At 42.6% G+C, this 27,402-nt stretch overlaps 1 protein-coding gene across 3 annotated transcripts in view; it reads right to left on the reverse strand.

Moving 5' to 3' along the window:
* The window catches only part of amotl1 (angiomotin like 1), a 133,877-nt gene that overhangs the window by 26,976 nt on the left and 79,499 nt on the right, over positions 1-27,402 (reverse strand). For all 3 annotated transcript variants that reach the window (XM_078221791.1, XM_078221793.1, XM_078221792.1), the window contains 3 exons: positions 27,201-27,345; positions 21,895-21,987; positions 3,246-3,391 (listed from right to left, as the gene is read on the reverse strand). In XM_078221791.1, coding sequence (XP_078077917.1) covers positions 3,246-3,391; positions 21,895-21,987; positions 27,201-27,345 — 384 coding nt within the window. The remainder of the gene's footprint in view (positions 1-3,245; positions 3,392-21,894; positions 21,988-27,200; positions 27,346-27,402) is intronic.

Below are 27,402 nucleotides of genomic sequence, written 5' to 3' on the forward strand. Positions count from 1 at the left end.
GTGGTGAATGTTGTTCCTCTGTTTAAGAAAGGGAATAGAAATGACCCTGGTAATTATAGGCCGGTTAGTCTTACTTCGGTGGTTGGTGAGTTGATGGAAAAGGTCATTAGGGATGGGATTTACGACCATTTAGAAAGATGCGGATTAATCCGGGATAGTCAGCACGGATTTGTGAAGGGCAAGTCGTGCCTCACAAATTTGATAGAATTTTTTGAGGAGGTAACTAAGTGTGTTGATGAAGGTAGGGCAGTTGATGTCATATACATGGATTTTAGTAAGGCGTTTGATAAGGTCGCCCATGGTCGGCTTATGATGAAAGTAAGGAGGTGTGGGATAGAGGGAAAGTTGGCCGATTGGATGGGTAACTGGCTATCTGATCGAAGACAGAGGGTGGTGGTGGATGGAAAATTTTCAGACTGGAGGCAGGTTGTTAGCGGAGTGCCACAGGGATCAGTGCTTGGTCCTCTGCTATTTGTGATTTTTATTAATGACTTAGAGGAGGGGGCTGAAGGGTGGATCAGTAAATTTGCTGATGACACCAAGATTGGTGGAGTAGTGGATGAGGTGGAGGGCTGTTGTAGACTGCAAAGAGACATAGATAGGATGCAATGCTGGGCTGAAAAATGTACAGTTGCAGCATAAAAGGTTGAGGGAGCTAGGGCTGTTCTCTCTGGAGCGGAAGAGGTTGAGGGGAGACTTAATAGAGGTTTATAAAATAATGAAGGGGATAGATAGAGTGAACGTTCAAAGACTATTTCCTCGGGTGGATGGACCTATTACAAGGGGGCATAACTATAGGGTTCATGGTGGGAGATATAGGAAGGATGTCCGAGGTAGGTTCTTTACTCAGAGAGTGGTTGGGGTGTGGAATGGACTGCCTGCAGTGATAGTGGAGTCAGACACTTTAGGAACATTTAAGCGGTTAATGGATAGGCACATGGAGCACACCAGGATGATAGGGAGTGATCTTGGTTTCAGATAAAGCTCGGCACAACATCGTGGGCCGAAGGGCCTGTTCTGTGCTGTACTGTTCTATACTGTTCTATACGGGCGGCACGGTAGCACAGTGGTTAGCACTGCTGCTTCACAGCTCCAGGGACCTGGGTTCGATTCCTGGCTTGGGTCACTGTCTGTGTGGAGTTTGCACGTTCTCCTCATGTCTGCGTGGGTTTCCTCCGGGTGCTCCGGTTTCCTCCCACAGTCCAAAGATGTGCGGGTTAGGTTGATTGGCCATGCTAAAAATTGCCCTTAGTGTCCTGAGATGCATAGGTGAGAGGGATTAGTTGGGTAAATATGTAGGGATATGGGAGTAGGGCCTGGGTGGGATTGTGGTTGGTGCAGACTTGATGGGCCGAATGGCCTATTTCTGTACTGTAGGGTTTCTATGATTCTATGATATTCTATAACAGATATTGTATGAACCAAGTGTTTAGCAGAGTGCAGTGGCCACTTATTCTATGTGCTTTCCTGGTCCAGGATTTATAGCTGCTTATAACTGTTTCAAGACATAGCTCGCAGTGTACAATACTGTTTTAATTTTCTCTGTTGCGACTTAGAGACCAGCAGAAGAGTTAAAATGAGCACTTGTGGAATAATAGTGGTAATGACAAGGAACAAACTGATCCAGATGGCAAGCTCAGTTTAGCCACTGAGATTTTATGAACTCATTTATAAAGGTTGCTTTTATTTAGTTTAACACTCCGGCTCTTCACCCCTTGCAATTTTTCATGCATGAACACAAATATCAGGGCCCTGAATTTCTGAGGGAGTTGTCCTCAATTCCTGCTGCAACTTCATTGATGGACTAGGTGGAAAGCTCGTTGAAATGACAGTAGTGTCCAGGTTCCACTGCAGTTATGGTAAAATTGGAAAAAACACCAGCACGGACTCAGGGCCCAGTTACTGGATCAGGCTGTTTTATAGGCATCTTTGATGGATGGCTAGACAGGCATTAGGCCCCTTATATATGTAAATGAGAGGCCAAGTGCTTGTTTTGGGCCACCTCTGTGAAACTAAATTTTAAAATTGGAGCATACCATTGTGCTTGAGGAAAAACTATCCCACCATCTGTATTGTGTATAAGACGACCGATTTTAAAGTTGAAAGATTTTCTCATCATCGACTCAGAATAGTTATAGTATAGGAGGCCTCTTAGCTCATTGCGTTTTGCCAGCTCTCTTCAAGAGTACGTCAGCAAGCCATTCCTCTGCCAACAAGGTAACCAGCTCCGAGAGAAAAAAACCGGACACTTTGTCTTGGGTGGGGGTGACACTTATGAAACTGTGGGGATTGGAAGGAGTGTGCTGTCAATACTACAGGAGTGGGGAAGGGATGCAGAGTAGGAGTAAACAACAAGTGTCCACACTAGGTCATTTATACATGCCAACAATAGCTGTGGTCCTAGTATTGACCCCTGAGGAATGGCACAGTGTACCTTCACCAGCCCAAAAAAACAACCATTTACCACAACCACTCACCACCATCTCCTGTTACTTAGCCTACTTCGTATCCATGCTGCCACTGTCTGTTTTATTTCATGGGCTTTAACTTTGGGTGAGGGGTCTGACATCCTTCGGGGGTGGGTGGGGTGGGGGGGGGGGGGAGGTGGGGGGAGAAGGGGGTGGAGGGTGAAGGTCTCCTGGTTCACTTGCAGATAGAAGCACCCTGCGCAATGGTGCCCGAGCTCTCTCAAGTCAGGGTCAGCGGCTTACTTAGGCTACAACCACCTCCCCTGGTGCAAAGCTCCCAGCTGTCAAAGAATGCCAGAAGAGTGCTGAGCTCGCCCAAGAGACAGTGGGCTCCTGTTTTTACGCTGTTGTGACACTTAGAATTTTTTGGGGGTAATTCCACCCGTCATTTCCTCTGGCTGGAGGTCTAGAACAAGGCGTCATAGTTTCAGCATAAGGGATAGGCCATTTAGGACTGAGGTGAGGAGAAACGTCTTCACTCTGAGGATGGAGAACCTGTGGAATTCTCTACCACAGAGGGCTGTGGAGGCCAAGTCACTGAATATAGTCAAGGAGGAAATAGATAGATTTCTAGACTCTAAAAGTAGCGAGGGTATGGGAAGAGCGCGGGATTATGATGTTGAGATAGAGGATCAATCATGATCATATTGAATGGTAGAGCAGGCTCGAAGGGTCGAATGGCCTCCTTCTACTTTCTATGTTTCTATATAGCGATCACCAATGAGGCAAATCAAATCAAATTAAACATTCTTCAGACTTTTTTGGTTATTAGCCCACCTCCTCCTCCAACCTAACCACTTTGGCCTGGGTGTTGCTCAGAGCCTGATCCAAGATTTCAATGTGCCTCTGCTGGTCCTCGTTGGCTGAACGCATCGTGGCCAGTTCCATTTCCAGCTTTTCCTCTTCCTTCAAGTGCTCTTTGTCTGAATGAAAGATGGAGAACAAGGTTAGCTCTGTGTGGTAGTCTTCCTGTTAGCTGGGACCAAGCCAGATAGCCTTGGGCAGGAAGAAAACCTAAAGCAAAGTTTAAGTTACCTGACATTTTTCTTCTCATTTGTAAATCTTGGCTGTTACTGCACATTACAGAGAGAATGTCAATGGCCAACCTCTCAGAATTAAAAGGATGAAGAATTTTTCAACCACAGATTATTTGGTGGAATTCAGTTACTGACTCGGAAAAGAGGAGAAAGTTGGTACAAACTGTCAAAATTGAGAGAATTGACAACAGATGTATGAGTCTACAAAAGTAATTCTTGGATCTAATAAAGTTGATGAATTGGCCTCTGTGGAGTTTTTGTATGATGGTCACAATTTCCACTGATAAGGCAAAAGTCACTCCTCAGTTCACAGATATGGCGGGGGGGGGTGGGAGTGGGGAACATCTTACCAAAAAAACTCTTAAGTCCAGAACAAACGTGAAAATGGGAAAGTTTCAGATCTGTTTTTTCAGTGAGGCCACCAGTTTAATCTTATATACTCTGTACAATAATAAAAAACCCTCAATCTGATTTTTGCTAGTAGGGGGAGCAGGTGGGGCCTAAATCATCCAAAGGCCAGCTGATAGCAGCAGAAGGCGTCATTGCGCATGTGTAGGTCTCTGTGCTGACAGCAGCAGACACCTGTCACTGCCACTTTTAGATATAGCAGACCTTTTTGGCCTAGCACCCTCACCTCCCGCGCTACCGTGGAGCTCAGCGGCCATTCGTGACCCCCCCCCCACACACCCAGAATGATCATGACCACCCACATCAGCTGGAACGATCACCATCTCTCTCCTCCCACAATGACTGTGCAGAGTGCATAGTGGCCCCCCCCGCCACTGAACCGACTAGCCCCATCCTCCAGCAGGACCCGTCCCCACTGCCAGTGTGCCAGGCTGGCACTGCCCAAGGGGCAACCCCCTTGCCCCTGACCTCCTGGGGGGCCTCAATGGCCTCCGGTATTACCTGTGAGGCATCATGTCTGGTCCCTGTTGATAGGGGAACCATATATAATCCTCACCAGAGAGAACCTTCCCCGATGAGGCTACACAGATAAGTGAGTCCGGAGTAGGATTTGCTCTAAAACAAGGAACAAACTGAATGAAAGTGGTACAATGGATGCATTTTGGACAAAGTCACTTCAACATCTACTTTGCTTATTATTCTAATTATAAAGATACCTTTTATGAGGCTAGGTGTTAAAATAAAGCTAGCATTCATATTTCTGTAATGAGCTTTCTTTGTGATGAAATTTGGACTAGGACTATCAATCCCTAGTATTCCATCTCAAGCTAACATTGAGCTTCAGTGGAACAGTGGAGGAGGCAGAGAGGCTTGTTAAACAGTTCACTTTGCAAGCGTGACACTGAGCTCCTGGTCTCATTTAAATTTCTGCTCTATTCACACTTTGACCTCACCTTCCTACACTCTTCTAATGAAAGCAACTCAACATTAGCTCAAGGAACAGGATCTCATCTTTCAATGAGCACTTATGCACACAACACTGAATAAAGATTTTCAGATCATAACCTTGGCCCCATTTTGTTCAACATCAACCATTAATGATGATTCTGCTATTCACATTTGACCTCCTCTAGACCATCTTCTTCACTTGCCCTATTTCCATTGCCTTTTGCCCTACACTATCTTACCTTTTAACATTTTGCCTTTCCTGCGTTCCATCCCATCACACCCTCCCCTTTTATTCTTTTCGTTCAGGCCGCTGTGCACCAATGTTTTCCCACTACGCCCCCGCAAACATTTTCCCTGCCTCTGTACTGGCTTAAACCTATTACAACTCTAACTTCTTTCAGTTCTGATGAAAGCTCATTGACCTGAAACATTATACTGGTTTCTCTTTCCAAAGATGTTGCCTGACCTGCTGAGCATTTCCAGAATTTTCTGTTTATATTATGGGGAGACAATATTTTTGGCAACAGAAAAATAAAAGCCCAATCAGGAGCTATAACTGTTAGAATATTAAATGCTCTGCTGTTGCTACATCAAGGATCTATTTTAATTAATTCATAAATACTTGATTCATCTTGTGACTCCCCTTAACAATCTAATGGTCATTAGCCAAGAGTTTTAAATCAATGGAACAAAATGTGTTTTTGAATATGGGTTGGATTATTTTATGGTAGCTTGAAACAACTATAAGGAAAATCATCGAAGGCCGTTTAAAGACTGAACATTTCTCCCTCGACTGCAATAAAGTGAGAGATTCATAGTTTCAAGGGAAAAGTTTGAGATAACGAGAGGAAATAACAGGGCAAGTATATTTATTTGAGAAGGAAGTGAAGGAAGCTCGTGGCTCATTAAGACTGCTGATAATAGATATCTAACAATTCTCACCACTTAACATAAGCATTAAGAAACACTGAATGGTTTTGGTTTGTTTATGCTTCCATGGACCTGTAAAAGACAAGTAAACACACAAAAGCTTGGGCTTATGAATGTAAAAAATTAGGAGTGGAAGTAGTCAATTTGGCACCTCAATATAATTTGCATGGCTATATACTTCCCAATATAATTAACTAGTACTGCTTTGTAAACAGAATAATTCACTAGAACAGCAACTTGGCATCACATTTATGTCAGTAGCCATGAAGCTGATAATTATAGTCTAGGTGGTGTCCCATTAGTACTGAATTACAATACCTATATTAAAACTATTAGAATTTAACTATTTTCACACATACATGATACCGATTACCCTACTGCTCTAATGACGTGGCTATTTCAGAGCACTTTAAAGTAGTAGAACATTTAATTAATCACTGCAGTGGAATATAAAGTGAGTGATTTTTCTTTTGTTTTGATTTATAATCAAAGCCCATGGAGAAAGTATAGTAAGAACAACAATTGTTCAATCACAAATTAGACTCAAAAGGGTCCTAGTAAGTGCTTGACGACAGAGTCGGTTAGCATATCACTTGGGAGAGTAGGTGAAGTGTCTCCTCTACTAATACAAGGGGAGATCTTGGGCAGCATTCCTGCCTCCAAGTCAGAAGCTCCAGGTTCGAGTCCCACCCCAGGACTCGATGGCCATTACGCAGCCTAACAGGTTGATTAATAATCTACTAATCTGCAAATCCTTCCTTTAATAGCAATAGCAGGTGGTAAGAATGGGAAAGATTTCTGTTCAGCCATGTGAGGGAAAGGAAGTTGGAGCCCCTACCCATTATCCATAGCTCCAGACTGTAACCTGCATGTACAAGTGTAGGTTGCAACAACAATTCAAGGCTCCGAATGATCTGCAACACTATCACCGATACATGGAATTTACATTAATTGGATGAGCCATCTCAAGTTAGCTTCTAATTGATGTGCAGAACTATCCACAGTAGAGCACAATTTGGCACTACATGGGCTACCCCAATTAAAATGTTAACAATGTTATGGAAAGTGGAAGAATCCCACGTGTGAAGGAGTGGATGCTCTTTTGATACTAGGGTTAAGCTACATTTTCAGGGTAGAGTGATCAGGGCCAGAGTTTAACTGGACCCATCCTATACCTGAAACAGCAAAGCGCAATCCTGCTACTGGATGATCAAAGTGGATAAGTCTTCAATTCCGCAAGACACATCAAACAGAGGTCAAAAGCTAAATTAAAAAGGTCTAGTAAATTTTAATGAGACCAATGCTTGACATAAACAAATTGGAGAACTTGTATTTGAGCTTGTTGTTTGAACACCCTGCATTCTGATTAGCAGATCACTGCACAATCAAAATTGATGGAGAGCACTTAATCCCAAATGAGGATATCATTCCAAGGTTTACCGATCACTCCATCCAGCATGTCTGCAGTCAAGGAGAGCAACACAAGTAATCCCTCAGACATTGCTTTTTGAAATCTATTCAGAATCAAACTTTACAAGGGCTCAAGCATGAGTTGAAACTTTAACAAGTTAATAATAATGACTCTGGGTTCGATCTTACAACCTTGTTCCATCTGACCTTCAGTGAGGCAAGTGGTAAGATTGGGTGGGAGGCAAACAATCAGGTTCGCATCTGATTTTTTGCCTCCCACCCTATTGTATTGGCACTGTTATACCGGCGAAAATGGCTTTGCGTTCTTTGACATGGTTTGTAAGCCATTAACACGCCCCCGGACGCTCTCGTCCAGGCTCACTTACCTTTATCACCTTGCCAGGCAAGATTCTCCCCAGTGAAAATCACATATGGTCCCCACCAATGGGACCAGATGTGATGGCCTTGCCGAGGGGAATCGGAGGCCATTGCGGCCCGAGTGGTTGGGGGCAGGGTTGGGTAATGCCCATATGGCAGTGCCAGCCTGGCAGTACCCACGAGGCACCGTGGCACTGCCCACCAGGCAATGTAACTGTGCGAGGGGCAGTGCCAAGGGGGCGGAGCCATGTGGGGTGGAGAGACAAGGGGGAGCTCTGCAGGGGTGAGAGCCCCCCCCCCCCGTACTGGCAGGAATCACATTCTGGCACCTTTTTTGCATGAAGTGCCATAAGATTGCATTTTCAAACTCGCCCAAAAAATGAGTCTGAAACTCTCATTTTTTTGCTTGTCTGGCACTTAGAACTTTTCCATAAATTTCCACCCTCTGTCTTTACTGTGTAAGGCAGACAACTAAGAATAATGGGACAATTGAAAAACTTTCAATACTTTGCTATCTTCCAATCCAGAGGGAAAGAACTATGATCAAGTAGATCAGCAGATTTCAAACTTTTGTGTTTACTTTCCAATATAGTTAACTAGTACTATTTTGGACACACAACAATTTAGCATCACATTTATTTCAGTAGCCATGCAGCTGATAATTACAATATAGGTGGTGTTCCATTAATACTGAATTACTGTGCACTTATTAAAATGATAGAATTCATCTCTGTTTTCACAAAAACATGATATCAATTAGCTTTTGTTGGTTCAAAACGCCAAAAGCATCAGCTGCCTGGCTCCTGACACAACTGTGATGCTGCACTTGTTATTATAGTGAATTCTTCTCTTGTCCCAAACTGTAGTGTTCAGCATTAATTGGAATACAGCAACAAAAAAAAGCTCAAAATCTATTAATTACTTGATGCCACTCCAAATGGCTTGTTTACAACCTCAATGTCCATCAAAATCCCAATTTTAGAGCACTTTGAAATCTAATTTACTAACTAGAATTCAATACATCCTGAAACTGCTTGGCGAAACACAGATGAGATAGAAGCAATGGTAATGTTTTCAAAAATTCCAATTTTTATCAAGTTCAGAGGCCTGCTAGTTAATCTTAATGTAGGAAATAGTAATCGGCAATTATATTAGCGAAAGATAGTGTTGGGCGGAGGTCTTGTCAATGACATCCACATCCCTTGAATAACAAAGAAGTTTTTTTTTGGTGCAACTTCTTTCCTGATAACGGGTTTAGTCAGAAAAATAACTAATCAGAAATGTCACTATAAGTGGATACCAAAGGACGGAAATTTCTAATCAAATCAGAAAAATCAGTCATGAGCATTCTATAACCAAGAGGAAACTTTACTCTGTATAAAATGGTTGTCTAGATAACTATAATTATGAAGTAATTAATTGAATGCAGAATCATAGAAATTTGCAGGACAGAATGGGGCCATTCAACCGATTGAGATTGTGATGGCACTAATGGTACAGAAACCAAAAACTAATCTCACTGTCTTGCTTTCTCCTCACATTCCTGTCCTGTCCTCAGTTTCAAAACATTAAATATAATTCTTAAATGATGCACTGATCTCTGCCTCATCCACAGTCTGTGTTAAAGTATTCCATGTTGCAACAATCCTCTGTGTAAAGACAGTTCTCCTAAGCCCTTTTATTGGTCTCACCAATTTTAAATCGGTGATTTTTCATGACTCATTCAAATAAAAAAGAATCTATTGGTGTCTATTTTCATTCTTGAGGTGGATAGTGGGAATCAGTAAAATTCCTGGCTCAGCCTGCCCATACTGGCAAGGATGTAATTTTCACTTGGGGGACAGCAAGAGGATGTGCGGGCTGGAGTCAGGTCAGCCAACCCAGGAAGACATTTGGGTGCAGAGGCTAGCTGTTTAAAAGGCCTGCCTTGGTGCTGTGGGACTTCATCCCAGTTAAAACAAAGGTCCTCAAGCCTTCACCCCCTCAACTCCCACACACACTCCCTATGCCCCATCCCCTATGGCCCCTCATGCCCATATATCCCCCACCCCAAACCATCCCTATGGTCCCTCATGACCTATAAAGACGGTAGGATGCATAAAAAACTTTTTAAAAAAGTGATTCATAATTTTCCACTTCCTTTCAAAACAAAACTCCTTTTTTCTACAGCCTCATAAAAGTGTCAATTATCCAGACCCTCTAAAGTATCAATTGCTGAAATTGAAAGCACATAAAACCACTTAACCTGTGTAAATAAACAATGTGAAGTTGCCAGCAGAAATCAGTAAGCTGGAGTTTTCTCTGGGGGCCAGGTGTGTTAGTACTCTAATGGATCTCTGGGCTCTTAGCCAATAATACATAACGAGGCTTGAGTAACAATCCAGAAATTTATGAAACTGTTGAAACACCTGAGCTTGAGGTTTCAGCTGCTTGCAGTTTCAGCTATCGAAACTTAAGGGTCCAGATGATTGACACATTTATTGCCAAAATTAGTTTTTTTTAAGAAAGTGGAAAGTCATTGATTAATGACTTTATTGTAACTAAAGGATTCACTGGTTCTATACAGTGTATAATGGGTGAATGGGCATGGAAGACTCTTAGCTTGACATAGGGGTATATCTTGGCAAGTAGTAACAAGAAGGATCTTTTGAACTTGCCTTTTAAAAGATCTCTTCACATATGGTTCATGATACCTCGGAGGTGCCAAGAACCACGACTCATTGAAAACCTGGCCCAACTCCATGAAAATTCTGGAGGACTAGAACATATCCTCGCAACGGACCCAGCCAGGTCGGGAGTGCAGTTTGACCTGATCAGGTCCACAATTTAAAAAAGGCACTTCTGAAAATTGGAAACCTTGGGAATGGAATCAGGAATCCTTGGATTGGGTCCCGAAAATCATTTTTAAAGGACATCAAAGTAATTCTCTACTGGATTTTTACCATCAAGACCTTTCATAAATTGTGAAGTGACAAAACAGCCCAGCAGCTGAGATTTTGTTCCATGGCAGCTGAAATAATAGAAAAGAGGGCATTTGAGCAGATTGTAAGAAAGGCGACTATGTTTACACTTTGTGTCAATGGTCCCATAAGCCAGTGTGGCGGCAAGTCTGCAACTATCAACATTGACTTGAACATTGACTTGCAGCATTGACTTGAACATTGACTGCACATTAGCTGCAGCAAACTTTCAGCAAATACCACAACTCAATATCTAGCTTTCCATAGATTTGGAATTGCTGAAGTCAGTCCCCCTCAAATGGCAGGCATGCCATGGTCTGCAATAACATACCAATCATTGTAGATGCAGTCAGTCACACTCTGCCACCTGCAACTACCCTGAAATATTTGTGTTTAACTAATTCCATTTAAAGCATCAAACCTTTTGGAATGCTGCCGAAGAACTATTCATGATGAAGGTCCTCACTGTGTGTTAATGCTATTAGGTTGACTAACACAGCTTCAATGGGAATTGAGCCTCTCCACAAAGAAAATGTGCAGTTATGGAGGGAGGGGCTCCTGCCAATGGACATGATGGACCAAATGGCCTTCTTCTGTGCTATAGTACTTATATAATTTTGTGGTCTGGCATCCATTTGTCGGTCCTCTTTTTGTAAAAATAAAGATGCAGTGGAATTCCCATAGGGAACTGACAGAAAATGGGTGTCATAACAATTTTAACAATGGCCTGGATTTTGGTGGAGTCCTGGAGACGCCGTGGCATATCAAAAATGGTGAATGGACCCTGGAGCTGAAGTCCCCTTCCCCATATCTGGCAGAAATCATTTACACCAAATAGAGGGAATGGGGCAGAGCATGACTTGCACAAGTGAGAAACCCAAACTCAGCAGTGCCATATTAACTCAGTTTTGATATCAAACAAACCACATTTTTACTGCAGCAAAGGTCTTATCCTGCAATGTGGGAGTTACAAATCTTTAGAGTAGTTGTAAATGTTCCTGAAGAGTGGATAAGGATGTAGAACTGTCAAGCTATCAAATATTAGGCTAAATGGTCTAATATTTAACAAAACAACCGGGCTAGAGTTTCATAGAACTGATGGGGACCTTTTAAATTGCCCGCCTCAGCAGCCCCTGTGGCCACATCCAATATGTTCCTGGGGGAAGTTGGCTCCAGTTTATTGGATGAAAGATCTTCTCCATCTGAAATGTTAACTCTGTTTCTCTCCACAGATGGCAGCTAACCTGCTGAGTATTCCCATCATTGTTTTGTTTTTATTTCAGATTTCCAGCCTCCAAAGAGTTTTGTTTTTGTTATTACAGAGATCCAGGTGTTCAAATACTCATTTTTAAATTATATAAAATATAACTAATAAATTGGAAAGAGCATATGGAATCCTCAGTTTTATAATTAAAAGCATGTGCTATAAGTGCTAAACCGACACAATTTGTTGGTTGGCCATAATTAGAATATTTGGTCCAATTTCTGGCACCCAATGCCATTTCCCCATAAGAAGCATGTCACGGTCATGCAGAGGGTACACAGACATTTATTAATTTGATACCAACTGTATCGAAGAAAGACTGCAAAAACTGAAACACGTTTCACTAGAGATACAAAATTAAGAAAACATCTGATATAGGCTTTTGGTATGGTTGATAAGATTGGTTGGTTGACGTATTAGTAACTAGAGGACATAAATTTAGAGGATATAAATTTAAGGTCATTATTGAAGGAGGAGAAAGAGAAAGATGAGAATTATTAGCATAATGATTTGATGACATTAATTCACTATTCAGAAACAAAGTGGAAAACAGAATTCATTACATTTTAAAATGGAAAACGGATAAATACTTCAAAGTATAACCAGTTTAAAAGCCTGTGGGAAAAGGGGAGACAGACGTACTGCAGGGAACTGGCTCAGAAATATGGGCTGAATAGATGCAAAATGTTACAATTCTTCAGCCTTCTGATTTGTTGAATTGTTTTGAAGCAAGTTTGTGCACAGCAGTATATTTCTCTCTTTGTCCTCCTCCTGTCTTCCCCCACATCTCGGGAAGGGGGGCTCCTCTTAGGGATTCCACACATCACAGGAGCAGCATGTAGCCCATTCAGCCTTAAGTCTGCTCCAACATAAAAATATGGCTGGGGAATTGTGGCCTCAGCTCCACTTTCCTATCTGCTGTTCATAACTCTGGACTCTTTTATCGAACAAAAACCTAACTCTGTCTCGAATAAATTCAATGATCTAGCCTCAGCTGCTCTCTGGGGAAGAGAATTCCACAGACAAATTAATCATCTTCAGAGAAAAAAATAGCTTCTCCTTAGTCTTAAATAAGAGACCCCTCATTTTTAAACAAGTTCTAGACTCCCCCACAAGGGGAAGCACCCTCTCAGCATCCACTTGGTGATGGCCTGGTGGTATTATCACTAGACTATTAATCCAGAAAGTCAGCTCATGTTCTGGGGATCCAGGTTTGAATCCCGCCACGGCAGATGGTGGAATTTGAATTCAATAAAAGATATCTGGAATTAAGACTCTAATGATGACCACAAAACCATTGTCAAAAAAACCCATCTGGTTCACTATTGTCCTTTAGGGAAGGAAATTTGCTATCCTTACCCGGTCAGGTCTATATGCGACTCCAGATCTACAGCAATGTGGTTGACTCTCAACTGCCCTCTGAAATGGCCTAACAAGCCACTCAGTTCAAGGGCAATAAATGCTGGCCAGCATGCGACGCCCATGTATCACGAATGAATAAAAAAAAAAATCCCCTCAGGATTTTCCCTGCTTCAAAAAGATCACCTCTCTCATCAAAACTTCAGTAGATGCTGGTCAAACCTAGCCAACTTTTCCTCATAAAACAATCCAAGGTATCAATTGAGTGAACCTTTTTTGCACTGCTTTCAGTGCAATTATATCCATAAATCGGGTGACCAAGAGTACACAGTATTCCAGATGTAGTCTCATGAACACCCTGGGCAAGAGGAGCAAAACTTCCCTACTTTTATATTCCATTCCCTTCCCCTTGTAATAAACAACAATATTCCATTTGCCTTCTGAATCACTTGCTGTACTACATATTAATTCTCTGTGATTTATGTACCGTAGAATTTTGAAATCCCTCTATTTAAATATGCTGTTTTTCTATTCTTCCTGCTAAAGTGGACAATTTCACATTTTCCCCCGTTATACTCCATCTGCCAAATCTTTGCCCACACACTTAATCTATCTTAATCCCTTTGTATTCTCTTCACAACTTTCTCTCCTACCGATCTTTGTGTTATCAGAAAATTTAGCAGCCAAACATTTAGTTCCTTTATCCATGTTAGTGGTATATATTGTAGGTAACACTGATCCCTGTGGCACTCCACTCATTACGTAGGAACAGGAGTGGACTATTCATTATGTCACGCCTGCTCCGCCATTCAATATGATGATAACTCATCAGACACTTCATTTTCTTTTACACAGACTATTCCATAACCCTTTATGTTATTGTTAATCAGAAGTTTATCAATCTCTGCTTTAAATATACTCAATGACACAGCTTCCACAGCCCTCCCCGAGCCAGCCCGTGTGCCCCCTCACCCCTTGTCAGCCCCGATCTACCGGACCCCAACCTCCAGCAGTCCCAACCCCTGCCCCGATGACCAGCACCGATGTCCCCCTGCCAGCCCTCCCACCCAGACAGTCCCAACCCCAACCTGGTCACTCCTGACCCCCCCACCCAGATGACCAGCCCCGATCGCCCTCTTCCCACCCTCTCCCAGTAATCTCAATGCAGAGTGGCAGCAGGTCCCCCCAAACCTCCACCGATCGTGCCCCAATAGACCCCACCCCTTGGCACTGCCCAATGCCCGTTGGGCAGTGCGTTTGCCCCTTGGGCTATGCCAGGGGGCCAAACTGGCACTGCCAGACTGGCACTGCCAGACTGGCACTGCCCAAGGGGTACCCCCCCATACCCGCAACCTCCCGGAGGGGCCTCAATAGCCTCTTTTCACTCCAGCCTGTTCCCTGTTAGTGGGGAGCAGTTGTAAACTCCGCTGGAATGAACCACTCCTGGGGGGAGGGGAGATGCTAGAAGTCCCGGGCCCGCGAATCATATGGAAATGAAGATTTTGATTGCCGGCGTATAGCTGATTATGTCAGAAATCTTCGGCTGGGAGACTCACGGAGGCCGTGGCGCCCTGCGGGAAGCCCACTAAACAGACTCTGCTGATGTCTCCCGGCCTGCTGCGCTGATGTAAATGTGTTAGAAGCAGTTCAGGGAAGGTTCACGCGATTGATACCTGGGCTGGGGAGGTTATCTTATGACAGGCTGGGCCTATATGCACTGGAGTTTAGAAGGTTGAGAGGTGACCTTATTAAAACTTAGAAGATGCGGAAGGAACTTGGCAGGGTGGATGCTGAAAGGATGTTCCTCTTGTGGGAGAGACGAGAATGAGGGGACAATTAAAATAAGGGGTTTCCCATTTAAGATGAAACTAAGAAGATTTTTTTTCTCTCAGAGAAGATCATGAATCTTTAAAACTCTCTTTCCAGAGAGGTGGAGGCAGAGCTAATTAATATTTTCAAGACAAACGTAGATAGATTCTTGACTAACAAAGGTTACTGGGGGTTGGCAGAATGTAGCCTCAACTGCACAATCAGATCAGCCATAATTTTATTGAATGCTCAGAGAGCTCAACAGCCTATTCTTGCTCCTAATTCATATGTTCATATGCAAGTCCTTAGAAATGCGATGTCAGTAGCATGTGCTCAATGCCATTATGGCATTGATGAAAATGTGACATATACCATTATTACCATCATTTTATATTCGTGGGACATGGACATTGCTGGCTGGCCAGCATTTATTGCCCGTCCCTAGTTGCCCTTGGAGCGCAGTTGAGAGTCAGCCACATTGCTGTGGCTCTGGAGTCACATGTAGGCCAAACCAGGTAAGGGCAGCAGATTTCCTTCCCTAAAAGGACATTAGTGAACCAGATGGGACCATCAACAATGGTCATCAGTAGATTCTTAATTCCAGATTTTTTTTTTAATTGAATTCAAATTTCACCATCTGCCATGGCCAGATTCGAACCCAAGTCCCCAGAACAATAGCTGAGTTTCTGGATTAATAGTCTAGCGATAATACCGCTAGGCCATTGCTTCCCCCTAACTCTACTTTAGATCTATCTGCCCACACATGGGCAGGTGCATTCAACGTCTGCCATCACTTTCAGTGGAAAAATCTGGAAAGGTGGAGATCGTTTGGGAATCAAAAGACTAGCACTACCCAAAGCAATCAGGGCCAGTGTGATCTCCTGGACTCGTTTCGATCGCCTCAGGGGGTCGGAGAGGAATTTCCCAGATTTTTTTTTCCCCCATATTGGCCCTGGGGTTTTCACTCTGGGTTTTCGCCTCTCCCTGGAGATCACATGGTCTGGAATGGGGGGGTAGGGGTGAGTTAATAGGTTGTGATGAACAAAGCATCATAGCTGTGAGGGACAGCTCGGTGGATAGGATATTAGTATGTAGATAGGCTGGAAAATTGGGCGGGGATCCTGGATTCAGGATTCAATCCTGGACCGGGGAGCGGCGCGGGCTTGGAGGGCCGAAGGGCCTGTTCCTGTGCTGTATTGTTCTTTGTTCTTTGTTCAATGTGGTAAATCAGAAAAATATTGTAACAGCTTAAAGGGGCTAAATTGGATAGCTCCCAAAATTGTGTGTGGAGATCCTGAGAAGGGATTGGCCCAGGCTTGATCAAAATGATGCAGGCAACACAAAACTTGGTGCTGCTGATCACTTCCTGATTGTGGCATACACACTTAAAACCAAAGTGTATTTTGGATGCAGCAGGGTGAAACCGTGTGGGCCACAAAATGGTACAACAGGCAAGAGAGCCCACTCCTCGGTTTTCTGATGCTGTGCTGGAGTTGCTGGTGCAGGAGATGGATCCCAGGGGATAGATTCCCTTCCCTAAGGGAGTCAGGAGTACCTCCAGACAATTGATCAGAAGGCAGTGGGAGCAGGTGGCCCTGGTGGTCAATGCCGGTCAGGCACCAAGGACAGGCTACAGTGCCATAAAAAGTTTAATTATGCACTGTGTTTTCAGATAGTCAAGAAATGATGCCCCAGGCTGAAGGCTGAGAGGGAGAACAGACGGCTGAGGAAGAAATACCATCCATCACTTGATCTGACTCTCACTGAAACCATCTCTAATACTGGCACTGCTCTAACCTTGGGGGAAAAGCATAGAATTGCAGTGAGTCATTAGGCACGAGAGCATTGCAGCCAACTTCATTGCAGAGTTAATGTAAGCCTACTTGTGACACTTTAAACTTTAAAAAACAGGGGAAAGGATCACACACGTGGCAGTTCATGGGAGGGTGACTACAGGACTCAGTATACAGGAGAATGTTGATAGGCATGTACACTGAAATGCTTTGTGCATTGGCAGGATTGTCAAAATGCCTCTTGTTCCTGTTAAGGAACATGGAGAATTCTGCCTCCAACTTAGCATAGAGTTCAAGCAGAACTTGAAGCCTATCCTTTCCAGGGAAAATGGTGAACAACTCCTTGAGAATATTTGTGGACCCAACTGTAATGCAGCATCCGATTGCCGATCTGTCACTTTCCAATGCAGCACAATCAAATACTACTCAAAGGGTCAGTGCTCAGTCTCTGACTCAAGTCACAAAATCTCTGCTCAGTTTCGTGCAAGCTCAGGCTGCTGCTGTCATGGCTGCAGATACCAGTACTTAAAGGGCTATGCAGGTTGTCGCAACTGTCCAACAATCTGTCCTTCAATATATTGCTGAGTTTACTAAGGCTCCCAACTGAACTGGGCAGCAGAAGCACTGCTTCAGCACTGCAATGGTCTGCTTATCGACTATCCTCATTGACACACAGCTCTTATTTTATGAGCACTGTCATTGTGTGGTGGGGTTGCAAGGGGGAAAGTTATCAAGCAGGTTATTGTTGCTGAGTAGCTACTTTGATGTAGTTTCTAGAAGATTCCTGGAACTGCACTCTGGCACAGGATGAAAGCATTGTGACTGCTGCCAGGATGATGAACCTTCACCAACATGATGGTCTGGATGTGGTTGTACACCCACTACATGTTGAGTGTATGGTACCTCTTGTGATTTCAGAATTTCTCCCCATCGGGATGTGGCACCTACGAGGCCACTTGCATGTAATCGATGGCTCCCTGCAGCATGGGGAAATCTAAAATCCTGGTAAAGGTACGTGCCCACTCCTCCTGTTTCTCTCTCTATTTGGAACAAAAACAGTGAAGTCTCCTCTCCTAGCAAACAGGACCTTTGTAACTTGCCGGGTGTAGCAATATCTTTGAGATATGTTGGCAACATCACCTGTTTCAGTGTGAATGGTGTAAAACTGATGTAAAAATTCATGGGCATGGCCACTTGAACAGCCACTGACTATACTGATCTAAAATTACTGGTCTGGTTACACGAGGTGGCACGGTTCTGAGATCATGTCCTTGGTAAAATCACTGCCAGCAAACATACATCTCCTGACTTCGATGGAGGTGGAAATGTACCGCGAAAACCTTGGGTGGATAAGGCCTCCTGCGGAGAGCCCTTCTCCCTCTTGTGAGCTTTCTCTGCTCCATATCCATCTGAAGCTGCAGCCCAAGGGGATTGGCAATTTTATTTTATTCATTTGTGGGACATGGGCATCACTGGCTGGCCAGCATTTATTGCCAATCCCTAGTTGCCCTTGGAGGGAAGTTGAGAATTAACCACATTGCTGTGGCTCTGGAGTCACATGTAGGCCAGACCAGGTAAGGACAGCAGATTTCCTTCCCTAAAGGACATTAGTGAACAAGATGGGTTTTCCCGACAATTGACAATGGTTTCATGGTTATCAGTAGATTCTTAATTCCAGCTTTTTTTTTCATGAATTCAAATTCCACCATCTGCCGTGGCGGGATTTGAACCCCGGTCCCCAGAACATTAGCTGAGTTTCTGGATTAATAGTCTAGCAATAATACCACTAGGCCATCCCCACCCCTCTTATGCCCTCTGATTTGTAGTTTTTGCCCCAATTTCCTCTTTCAATGCAAGTAGCTGGAGTTCCTTTTTATTTAATTTGCAATAGGAAATCTCCCAAACTCAAGATCTCGATTTGCAGACAATTGCATTCAGGTTTCTGGCCATCTTTGTTTCCATAAAGGAAGCAGGTTCAGAGGGAGGCCAACAGACAGGGTAGGAAAACAGAGTTGGCAAACTGCCACACCAGAGCATCTTCAAACAGCAACGAATGGCATTTCTCGTGGTCCAGGTTAGAGTGTGATGCTTGAAGCTCACTATGTGCTGTGTTTATTTAAAGTATGCAAAACTCCTGGCATGGGTAATCCAGCGAGAAACTGTAGATCTTTAACCGGCAATGCAGCTGCTGTTGGCATGCCCAACATGTGCTCCATCCAAACTTAATTCAAGGGAATGTGCTAATATAGAATTGGACACACTATTTCTGCCCATTTAGTTATGGAAATGAAGCTGCTATCACACACTGCAAGATTCTTACTTTACTCAGCATATTCAGGTCTAATGGCAGATTTACTGTTCGTTATCAAAAGTCCTAAATGTTTGGTCAATAAATTCCTACTCTACCAGTTTCATAGGGGAAAAAATGGTTCAAATTAAAGAAAAATCTTAATTTGGCATGGTTGCATCTGATTTATTTTTAAACATATGTGACATTACATCACGGTCTATGTTTGGTTCAAGGTGTAAACTGAGTCTAGGCTAGACCATAATGTAGTGTCATAATATGTTGTTTATTTTTAATTAGCTGCAGTCAACACTACAGCTTCCTTTCAATGTGGAGTATTTTTATGCAAAGTTTCTCCTCCTGACACCTTGTATCAAGTTTCTAATCACTTGATATCAGGAAAAAAATCCAAAGCAAAGCAATCCATGTTGGAAAACAAAAAAGTAACGTGCGGATTTTAGAAAACATTAAATGAGACATCTGAGCAGTATACTATGAGTGCAAAGCAATTCTCACAGATGTTCACTAATAGTTTTGCTGTGTAAAAAATTAAAATGGTAAGACAGAAATTAGGGACATTACTACAACTGATGAAGAATATTTATAAAATGTATTTAGTGCTCCATGCCTTAAGCATGTGTTACCACTTGTAAAAGCAAATTCTTGCTGCTCCCCATTCATGACATGGTTATCAGTTCTTGAGTTTCTGTTGTGGATGGTTATACAATTAAATCTGTAAACTGGAAAGACTCAACTGGCCCTTTAATTTGGAAAGATATAAATGCGAGTCCAGATGCACTTTCCCCTTTAAAAATAAATGTTGCTGTGTCCAGTTGAAGCCACAACCTAGAAGACATACAGGGCTAAAGTTTCCTCCCCTTTACTGCCTGCTATTGACAAGTAGCACAGTGAGCTGGATTGGAAAATTAGCCACAATATAGTTCTGCTGGCACCCTAGTTCTGGCCATTTCTGGGATATTCTGCTGAAAATAGAGCATGTAGAATATCTATACCCATATTTAGAGATTATGTGCTGTTGTGAAATGTGCTATGCAATTTCAATGTCCTTTTTCCTATGTTGGTTGCAAGAATAAAGGGCTAGAAGGTTCGAGGAATAAAATACAATAGAGCACTTTCATGAACTAGGGATAAGATGGTTGCAAGTCACTGCAGAAATATTTGAAGCATCCGATTCCTTTAACTTTGCTGCAATTTCATATTTTGTAATGGAAAACACTGCAATTGGTCACGTTAAGTGATACGGCAGAGCTTGTAAATCAATTAGAAGCCAAGCAGGTTACATCCCTAAAAAGGAAGTGAGGGACTCGCATTCTCTGAACAGCTTCAAATGAACTTCTGTAAAAACCCTCCTGGCCATGAATACAATGACATGGGTTTGCTGTGAAACCGCTGGAATAGTTTCTTTTAAAATATATATATATATATCTAAAGGCACTGCTCAGAGAAGGACAATATTTCTAGCTGAAAAAGAATGAAACCCCAGTCTATGGCCATCCATCAATATTGCATTGGGAGTGGCCTATATGGCTTTCTTTTTATGGTGCCTTTGAAATAAATAGAATCTCTTGTTCTCAGGCAGGGCACCATCCCAACACCTTGGCTGAGAATTGGGAATTCCTGCTGTTGGCCTTGGTGACAGGCAGTCTGGGGACTGGATGTGTTCATACACATTTTCCCTCATTTCAAAATGTTTTTGTTTTTATTCATTCAAGCGATGTGAGCTTCACTGGCTAGGCCAGCATTCATTGCCCATTCCCAATTGTCCTTGAAAAGGTGGTGGTGAACTGCTTTCTTGAACTATGGCAGTCTGTGTGGTATCGGTACACTCACAGTGCTGAGAGTGTGCCTCCTCCTGCTCCTATCTTTTATAGGGAGGGAGTTCCAGGATTTTGACCCATCAGCAGTGAAGAAATAGTGATATATTTTAAAGTTAGGATGGTGAATATCTTGGAGGGGAATTTCCAAGTGGTGGTATTCCCATGTGGCTGCTGCCCTGGTCCTTCTAGATGGTAGGGGTCAGGTGTTTGAAAGTTGCCGCCTAAGGACTATTGCTTGTCTCTTGGCTCCTTTAGTTCTTTGGTTCTAAATATCTAGGCTGAAAACCATTGTGCTTCCATCCAAATCACATGCGCCAGATCACTGTCTGGTCAGCTGACTACACTACTCTAAAGACTTCACTTGCACACAATACAAGATCTAATGCAGATTGCCAAAAATGGCATTGCCTTAGAATTGTTTACTGCAAAAGTTGCATCAATCTGGGCAGCATAAATAACTTGGCATCCTGCTGAGACTATAGAGAAATTAGGCAGATTATTAAAGTAACTTCAAAGGAATTCAAAGTCCCTCCATTCCAATATGAAAAAAAAAGATACATACTTTCAGACATAACGAGCTAGAAATGAGGAGAAAAATACTGAGAGAGGAGAAAAATAGAAGGAACTTGAATTTGATTAAGGGAAAGAAGGAATAACCTCTGGAAATGCAGTGACTGAATTTTAACCTTATACTTTTGTTCAGGGAAATGCTGGATTAATTGTCCTTTCTAAAAAGAAAATTGCTGTGAAACAAACAGTTCAGCCTCTCCATTTAACCCTACAATATTGTTACAAATAGAGAGGAAAACACTACCCAACTCACCTTAAAAAAAGCAATCACACTTTTCTGAGTTAGTTGAAGTCCACCCTACCAAAGGCCATCATTTTCTGCAGTGAAAGCAGATTTTCATAATTTTTAAATTTAATTTTGTTTTATTGTACGTAACATCAGCACCCTCTTATTTCACAACACTTGTTCCAGGAATTGTCGTCTGTAGTACTCACTCTGTATTGTATAATGGCCCTCTGTTGTCATGCTATCTTCAGTACTATCATACTCCTTGCTGGCCAGCTGCTTGTTGGCAGTCTCCAAACGATCTACAAGAAACAGGAAATCCTCTTACTTCGAATACGTTGAAATATAATTTATGCTAAGATGTTACATAATAAGCTGACCTAGGTGAACCAAATTCAGTATTGTTTTACACAAGGGGTTTTACCTGTCCTAAAACTTCCAAACAATACTGTTACAGATTGTCAATGCAACATCCAAAAATATCCAAGTGACTAATGATTTTCAAGCTAAATTTCAGATAATAACTCCTCAGTAACATTTTACCAAGAGGCTAGAGTTCTGTTTCCACCCTGCCTACTCTTGGCGACATATGTGAAAGACAGACTGAGACAAAGTACCTTTCACAGCTTCAGGATGTCTCAGAGTACAGATAAGTGTAGTCGCAGTTTTGATATAGGAAAGACAGCAGTCAATTTATACATAGCAAAATCCCACAAACAGAAAAGTGGTCATAACTAGATAAAGTTTTAGATGGTCTTGATTGAGGGATGACTGTTAGCCAGGACACCAGTAGAACCCTCCTGCTCTTTTTGCAAAAGTGTCATGGGACCTTTACCCCTAGTAGAGGTGGAAGACAGGGTTCAATTTATCATCTCATCCAAAAGATGGCACGTCAGATAGTGCTGAACTCCCTCAGTACTGCACTGAAGTGCCAGATTTGATTATGTACTCAAATTTCTTGAGTTGGGCTTGAATCCACAACCCTCCGATTCAAACAGACAGACATACACACAATTTAGGAGAGGGGTAGGCCACTTGGCCCCTCAAGCCTGCTCCACCATTCAATAATCTAATTGTAACCTCTAATTCCACATTTCTGCCTACCCCGGACAGCCTTTCACCCCCTCGTTAATCAAGAATCCATCTAGCTCGGCTTAAAAATATTCAAAGACTCTGCTTCCACTGTCTTTTGAGGAAAAGAGTTCCAAAGACTCACAAACCTCAGAGAAAACAATTCTCCTCATCTCAGTCTTAAATGAGTGACCCCTTATTTTTAAACCATGACCCCTAGATTCTCCCACAAGTAGAAACATCCTCTCTGCATTCACTCTGTGAAAACCTCTCAGGATCTTAAGAGGTTTCAATCAACTCATCTCTTACTCTTCTAAACTCCAGTGGATATAAGCCTAGCCTGTCTAACCTTTCATCATAAGGCAATGCATTAATTCCCAGTATTAGTCTAGTAAACATTCTCTGAGCTGTGCCTAAAGCATTTACATCTTTCCATAAATAAGGAGACCAAGACTGTATGCAGTACTCCAAATTTCAATGCAAGAGTGCTGTGGGAAGTGAAATACATGGAATATGACACAATATAAATTGAACTTCTTAGACTATAGGAAATATTTCTCCTGTCAGTCTAACACAAAGTAGATACATTAATATAGTTTGGTATCTAATCTGTCACATCCCTGTACCCATTAAGGTTTAATAAAAGTGACCTATGGGACTAAAATCTGTTTACAGTTATGTTGTTTGTTTGAATACTAGAGTCCATGCTGGGTAAAAAGGTAACCACTTGCTCATATTCGACAATACGAGTGTTTCCTGGTGTCAACAACTGTATATTGTAAAATCCAATTTAAATATCTGTTGTAGGTGAACAGTTAGTCACAAACTGCAATGGACAATATGACAGTAGAACAGGATTCCCAGATGATGGAGATGCCAACATCTGATCATTCATTTCTCACAATATAAAATGGGATAGGTTACTTTTGTGCTGCAACGGCAGCGGGCTCCCTGCCTCCTCCACAACTATATCCCAGATCCTGGCTGATTTACTCAGACAGGGCAATGTAACTAACTTGAGCTGACAGCAGGGATTTTTAAGGTGCCATCCATCTCAGGTCGGGTGTTGTCAACTCTGCTGCTTATCTGGCAGTCCTGGCTGAAGATCTCAAAATATTTTTTCTCAGTGATCACCTGCCTTAGTCAAGCATCCATTTTAAAATTCAACCCCTCCTCTTTAACCCTGTCATACTGGCCCATAACATTGCTGAAAGGCTGATGCTTGCACATAGGAATGAAAGAATTTCTGTAATTGAGGTAGAATTGAGATAGGCTTGCAGTAGATCCAGGAATTAAATAATGTACAGTTCCAAAGGCTCCTTATGGAATGTAACAATTAGACAAATAGTAATGAGAAGAAGCACGAGGCTAACTGAAGTACCCAGAAATTGCTTGCTACCACCAAGAGGAAACATGGCTGTAAATGGGGGGGGGGGGGGACTAAAGTGTAGGCGGATAGCATTCTTCACAAGGTTTTGAAGTTGCTTTCCTCAGGTGACATAAATCGGAATTATTTCTGTCAGATGAGGTTGTTAGGTCTCAAGAACAATGTAGAAGGCATTTTTGTGCTGTGAACGGGCAAGATGTCAACAGGATATTGTTCCATCCCCTACGCATAGCAGAAATGAAGAAAAATCCTGTAAAACCGATAGGCATATTCACCATTCCCTCAATATAATTGACTAGGTGAGCGTCAAACTTTATATTCTCAAGAAGCCACATCCACATCTCTTTCTCACCGTATTGCCGTGTATTCGCCTGTGCCTGACTCAAAATGTGAGTAAGGAGAGGTGGCTGAAGGCAACCTGCACCTGAAAGCAATATTTCCATAGTATGGATACAGGGAAACTGGATGAAAACACAGTTACCAATAAGATGTCATTCCTAATGTTTTTTTCTCCTTATAACAAAAATCAGCACCTGGAGAGAGGCGCAACCACCATTAAGAAACACAATGACGGGCAGAGAGAGATGGAGAAGTAGGATGCTAGTAACTGAAAACAGGTTGGTAAAGGAAGATGAGATGATAACGTACAGTGGATTGCTACAATCTCAAGACATTCAATGTTTATAGCGGAATCTATTACCAAGCTGCAACATTGTCAAGTGGCATGCAAGGAGTCTTAACCCTTCTAAACCTTAAGGCCCTAACCCTTCTAAAGCTCATTTCCTTGCTTTACCCAACAAACAAGAACTCATGAGCAAGAAGGTGTGTGCTCAGGTGTGTGCTCAGGTGTGAGGGCTGGATGGGGTTTGCAGGACAAGAGGAGGTCAATGGCAAGGATGTGGGTGGCTTTCAGGGGCCTCCTGCTTCCCAAGCTGGGTCCCTCGATTGAGCAATGAGTATCTTTGAAAGAGGGAACATAGGAAATGGGAGGAGTAGGCCACTTGGCCCATTGAACCTGCTCTGTCATTCAACTAGATCATGACTGATCTTCTACCTCAACACCATTTTCACCACACTATCCCCATATCCCTGGATGTCTTTACTATCTAGTAATCTATCCATCTGTCTTGAGCTTCCACAGCCCTAAGGGGTACAGAATGCCAAAGATTCCATAGAAATTCCTCTCAATCCTACCATAGACTACCCCTTAATCTGAATCCCCAGGTTCAAAACCATCCCAGCCAGGAGAAACATCCTTCCTGCATCTACTCTGTTGAGCCCTATAAAAGAAATTTTACACTTCAATTAGATCATCTCTCATTCTTCAAAATTATAGAGAATACAGACACTGTCTCTTCAATCTCTTCTCAGAGTATAAACCCAGGGATCAGTCTGGAGAAGCTTTGTTGCATCCCCTCCATGACAAGTATATCCTTCCTTAGTTAAGTGACCAAAGCTGCACATAATACTTCAGGTATGCTCTCACCAAGTCTCTATATAATTGCAGCAAGCCATCTTTACTCCTTTATTCAAATCTTCTTGCAATAAAGGCCTTTTGCCTTCCTAATTCTTGCTGCCCCTGCATATGTTAGCTTTCAGTGACATGTGAACAAGGACATCCTTTGGACAGGAACATTTCCCAATCTCATACGAAATACTCTGCATTTCTGTTTTACCTACCAAAGTGGATAACTTCACATTTTTTCACATTATACTCCATTTGCCATGTTCTTGCCCATTCCGTGGGCCTGTCTAAATCCTACTAAGTCATTTTGCATCCTCTTCATAACTCACATTCCCACATAGTTTTGTGTAATTGGCAAACTTGGAAATATTACATTTGGTTCCCTTATCCAAATCGATAGATAGATTGTGAATAGCTGATACCCAAGCACTGATTCTTGTGGTGCCCCACTAGTCACAGCCCGCCAACCTGAGAATGACCCGTTTATCTTAGGCTTGTTTTCTGTCAGTTAGCCAATCCATGTGAGTATCTCATGTGCTCCAATTTTGTTTACTAACCTCTTGTGGGACCTGATTGAAGGCTTCCGAAAATCCAAATACACTTCATCCACTGGTTCCCCCATATTTAAAAAAATATTTATTCATTCATTCACGGGATGTGAGTGGTGTGACTAGGCCAATATTTATTGCCCATTCCTTAGTTGCCCTTCAGAAGGTGGTGGTGACCTGCCTTCACAAACCACTGCTGTCCATTTGGGGTAGTACACCCATAGTGCTGTCAGGGAATTCCAGAATTTTGACCCAGTGATGATGAAGGAACGGGGTGATGTATTTCCAAGTTAAGGTATGTGACATGAAGGGTAACTTCCAGGTGGTGGTGTTTCCATGCATCTGCTTCCCTTGGTCTTCTAGATGCTAGTGGTCATGGGCTTGGAAGGTGCTATCTACTCAGTTATATCTTCAAATATGATTTGTTAAATATGATCTGTTAAATATGATTTCTCTTTCATAAAGCATATTTTTTCTGCCTAATCCTACCATTATTTCTCAAGTTTCCAGTTGTCTAGCATTTCCCTGACTACTGATGTCAGACTAACAGGTCTGTTGTTCCCTATTTTTTCCCCATTCTCGCCAACAGTGCGGTTTCAATTCCCATACCGGCTGAGGTCAGCCTCGTCTTCTCAACTTTTCCCCTCACCTGAGGTGTGGTGATCCTCAGGTTAAATCACCACCAGCCAGCTCTCTCCTTCAAAGGGGACTGCAGCCTATGGCCATCATGGGCTATGGCGACTTTACCTTTCTCCCTCCCTCCTTTCTTAAATAATGGGTTCTGGCTTGCTTTGTGATACCTGTTTCCACTCTCTTTGGCATTTATGTCAAGAAATCTTTTGTTGGTTAACCCTACCTTTCCCCCATCCCCATCATAGACCCTTAGCCCAGTGACTTAAAATCTCTTACATTTCTATTTTCTTCCATTCTGGTGAAAAGTAATTAAACTGAAATGTTAACTCTGTTGCTTCCAGTGTAGGGAGACACTTGAGAAGACCAAAGCACTGGGTTTGAAGTTGTTTGTTTCCCCCCTTGAAGTATTACCTCTAAGGTCCCTGTTGAAGTCATGCAACCTTCTTATTTCTCCTTCCAATTTATTCCTCATGGCTTTATCTAGAGTCTCTCGTTTGGTCGTGGACTTCATCAAGTTCTCATGGGCTTCGGAGATTCGCTGGATTTCCATTTCAAACTGTAAAAGAATACAAAAAGAAATAGTGCAGCAATTGTTCAATCTTGTCTCCAGTCA

Source organism: Mustelus asterias, chromosome 10 (assembly GCF_964213995.1).
Source record: "Mustelus asterias chromosome 10, sMusAst1.hap1.1, whole genome shotgun sequence".
NCBI classification, from domain to species: domain Eukaryota; kingdom Metazoa; phylum Chordata; class Chondrichthyes; order Carcharhiniformes; family Triakidae; genus Mustelus; species Mustelus asterias.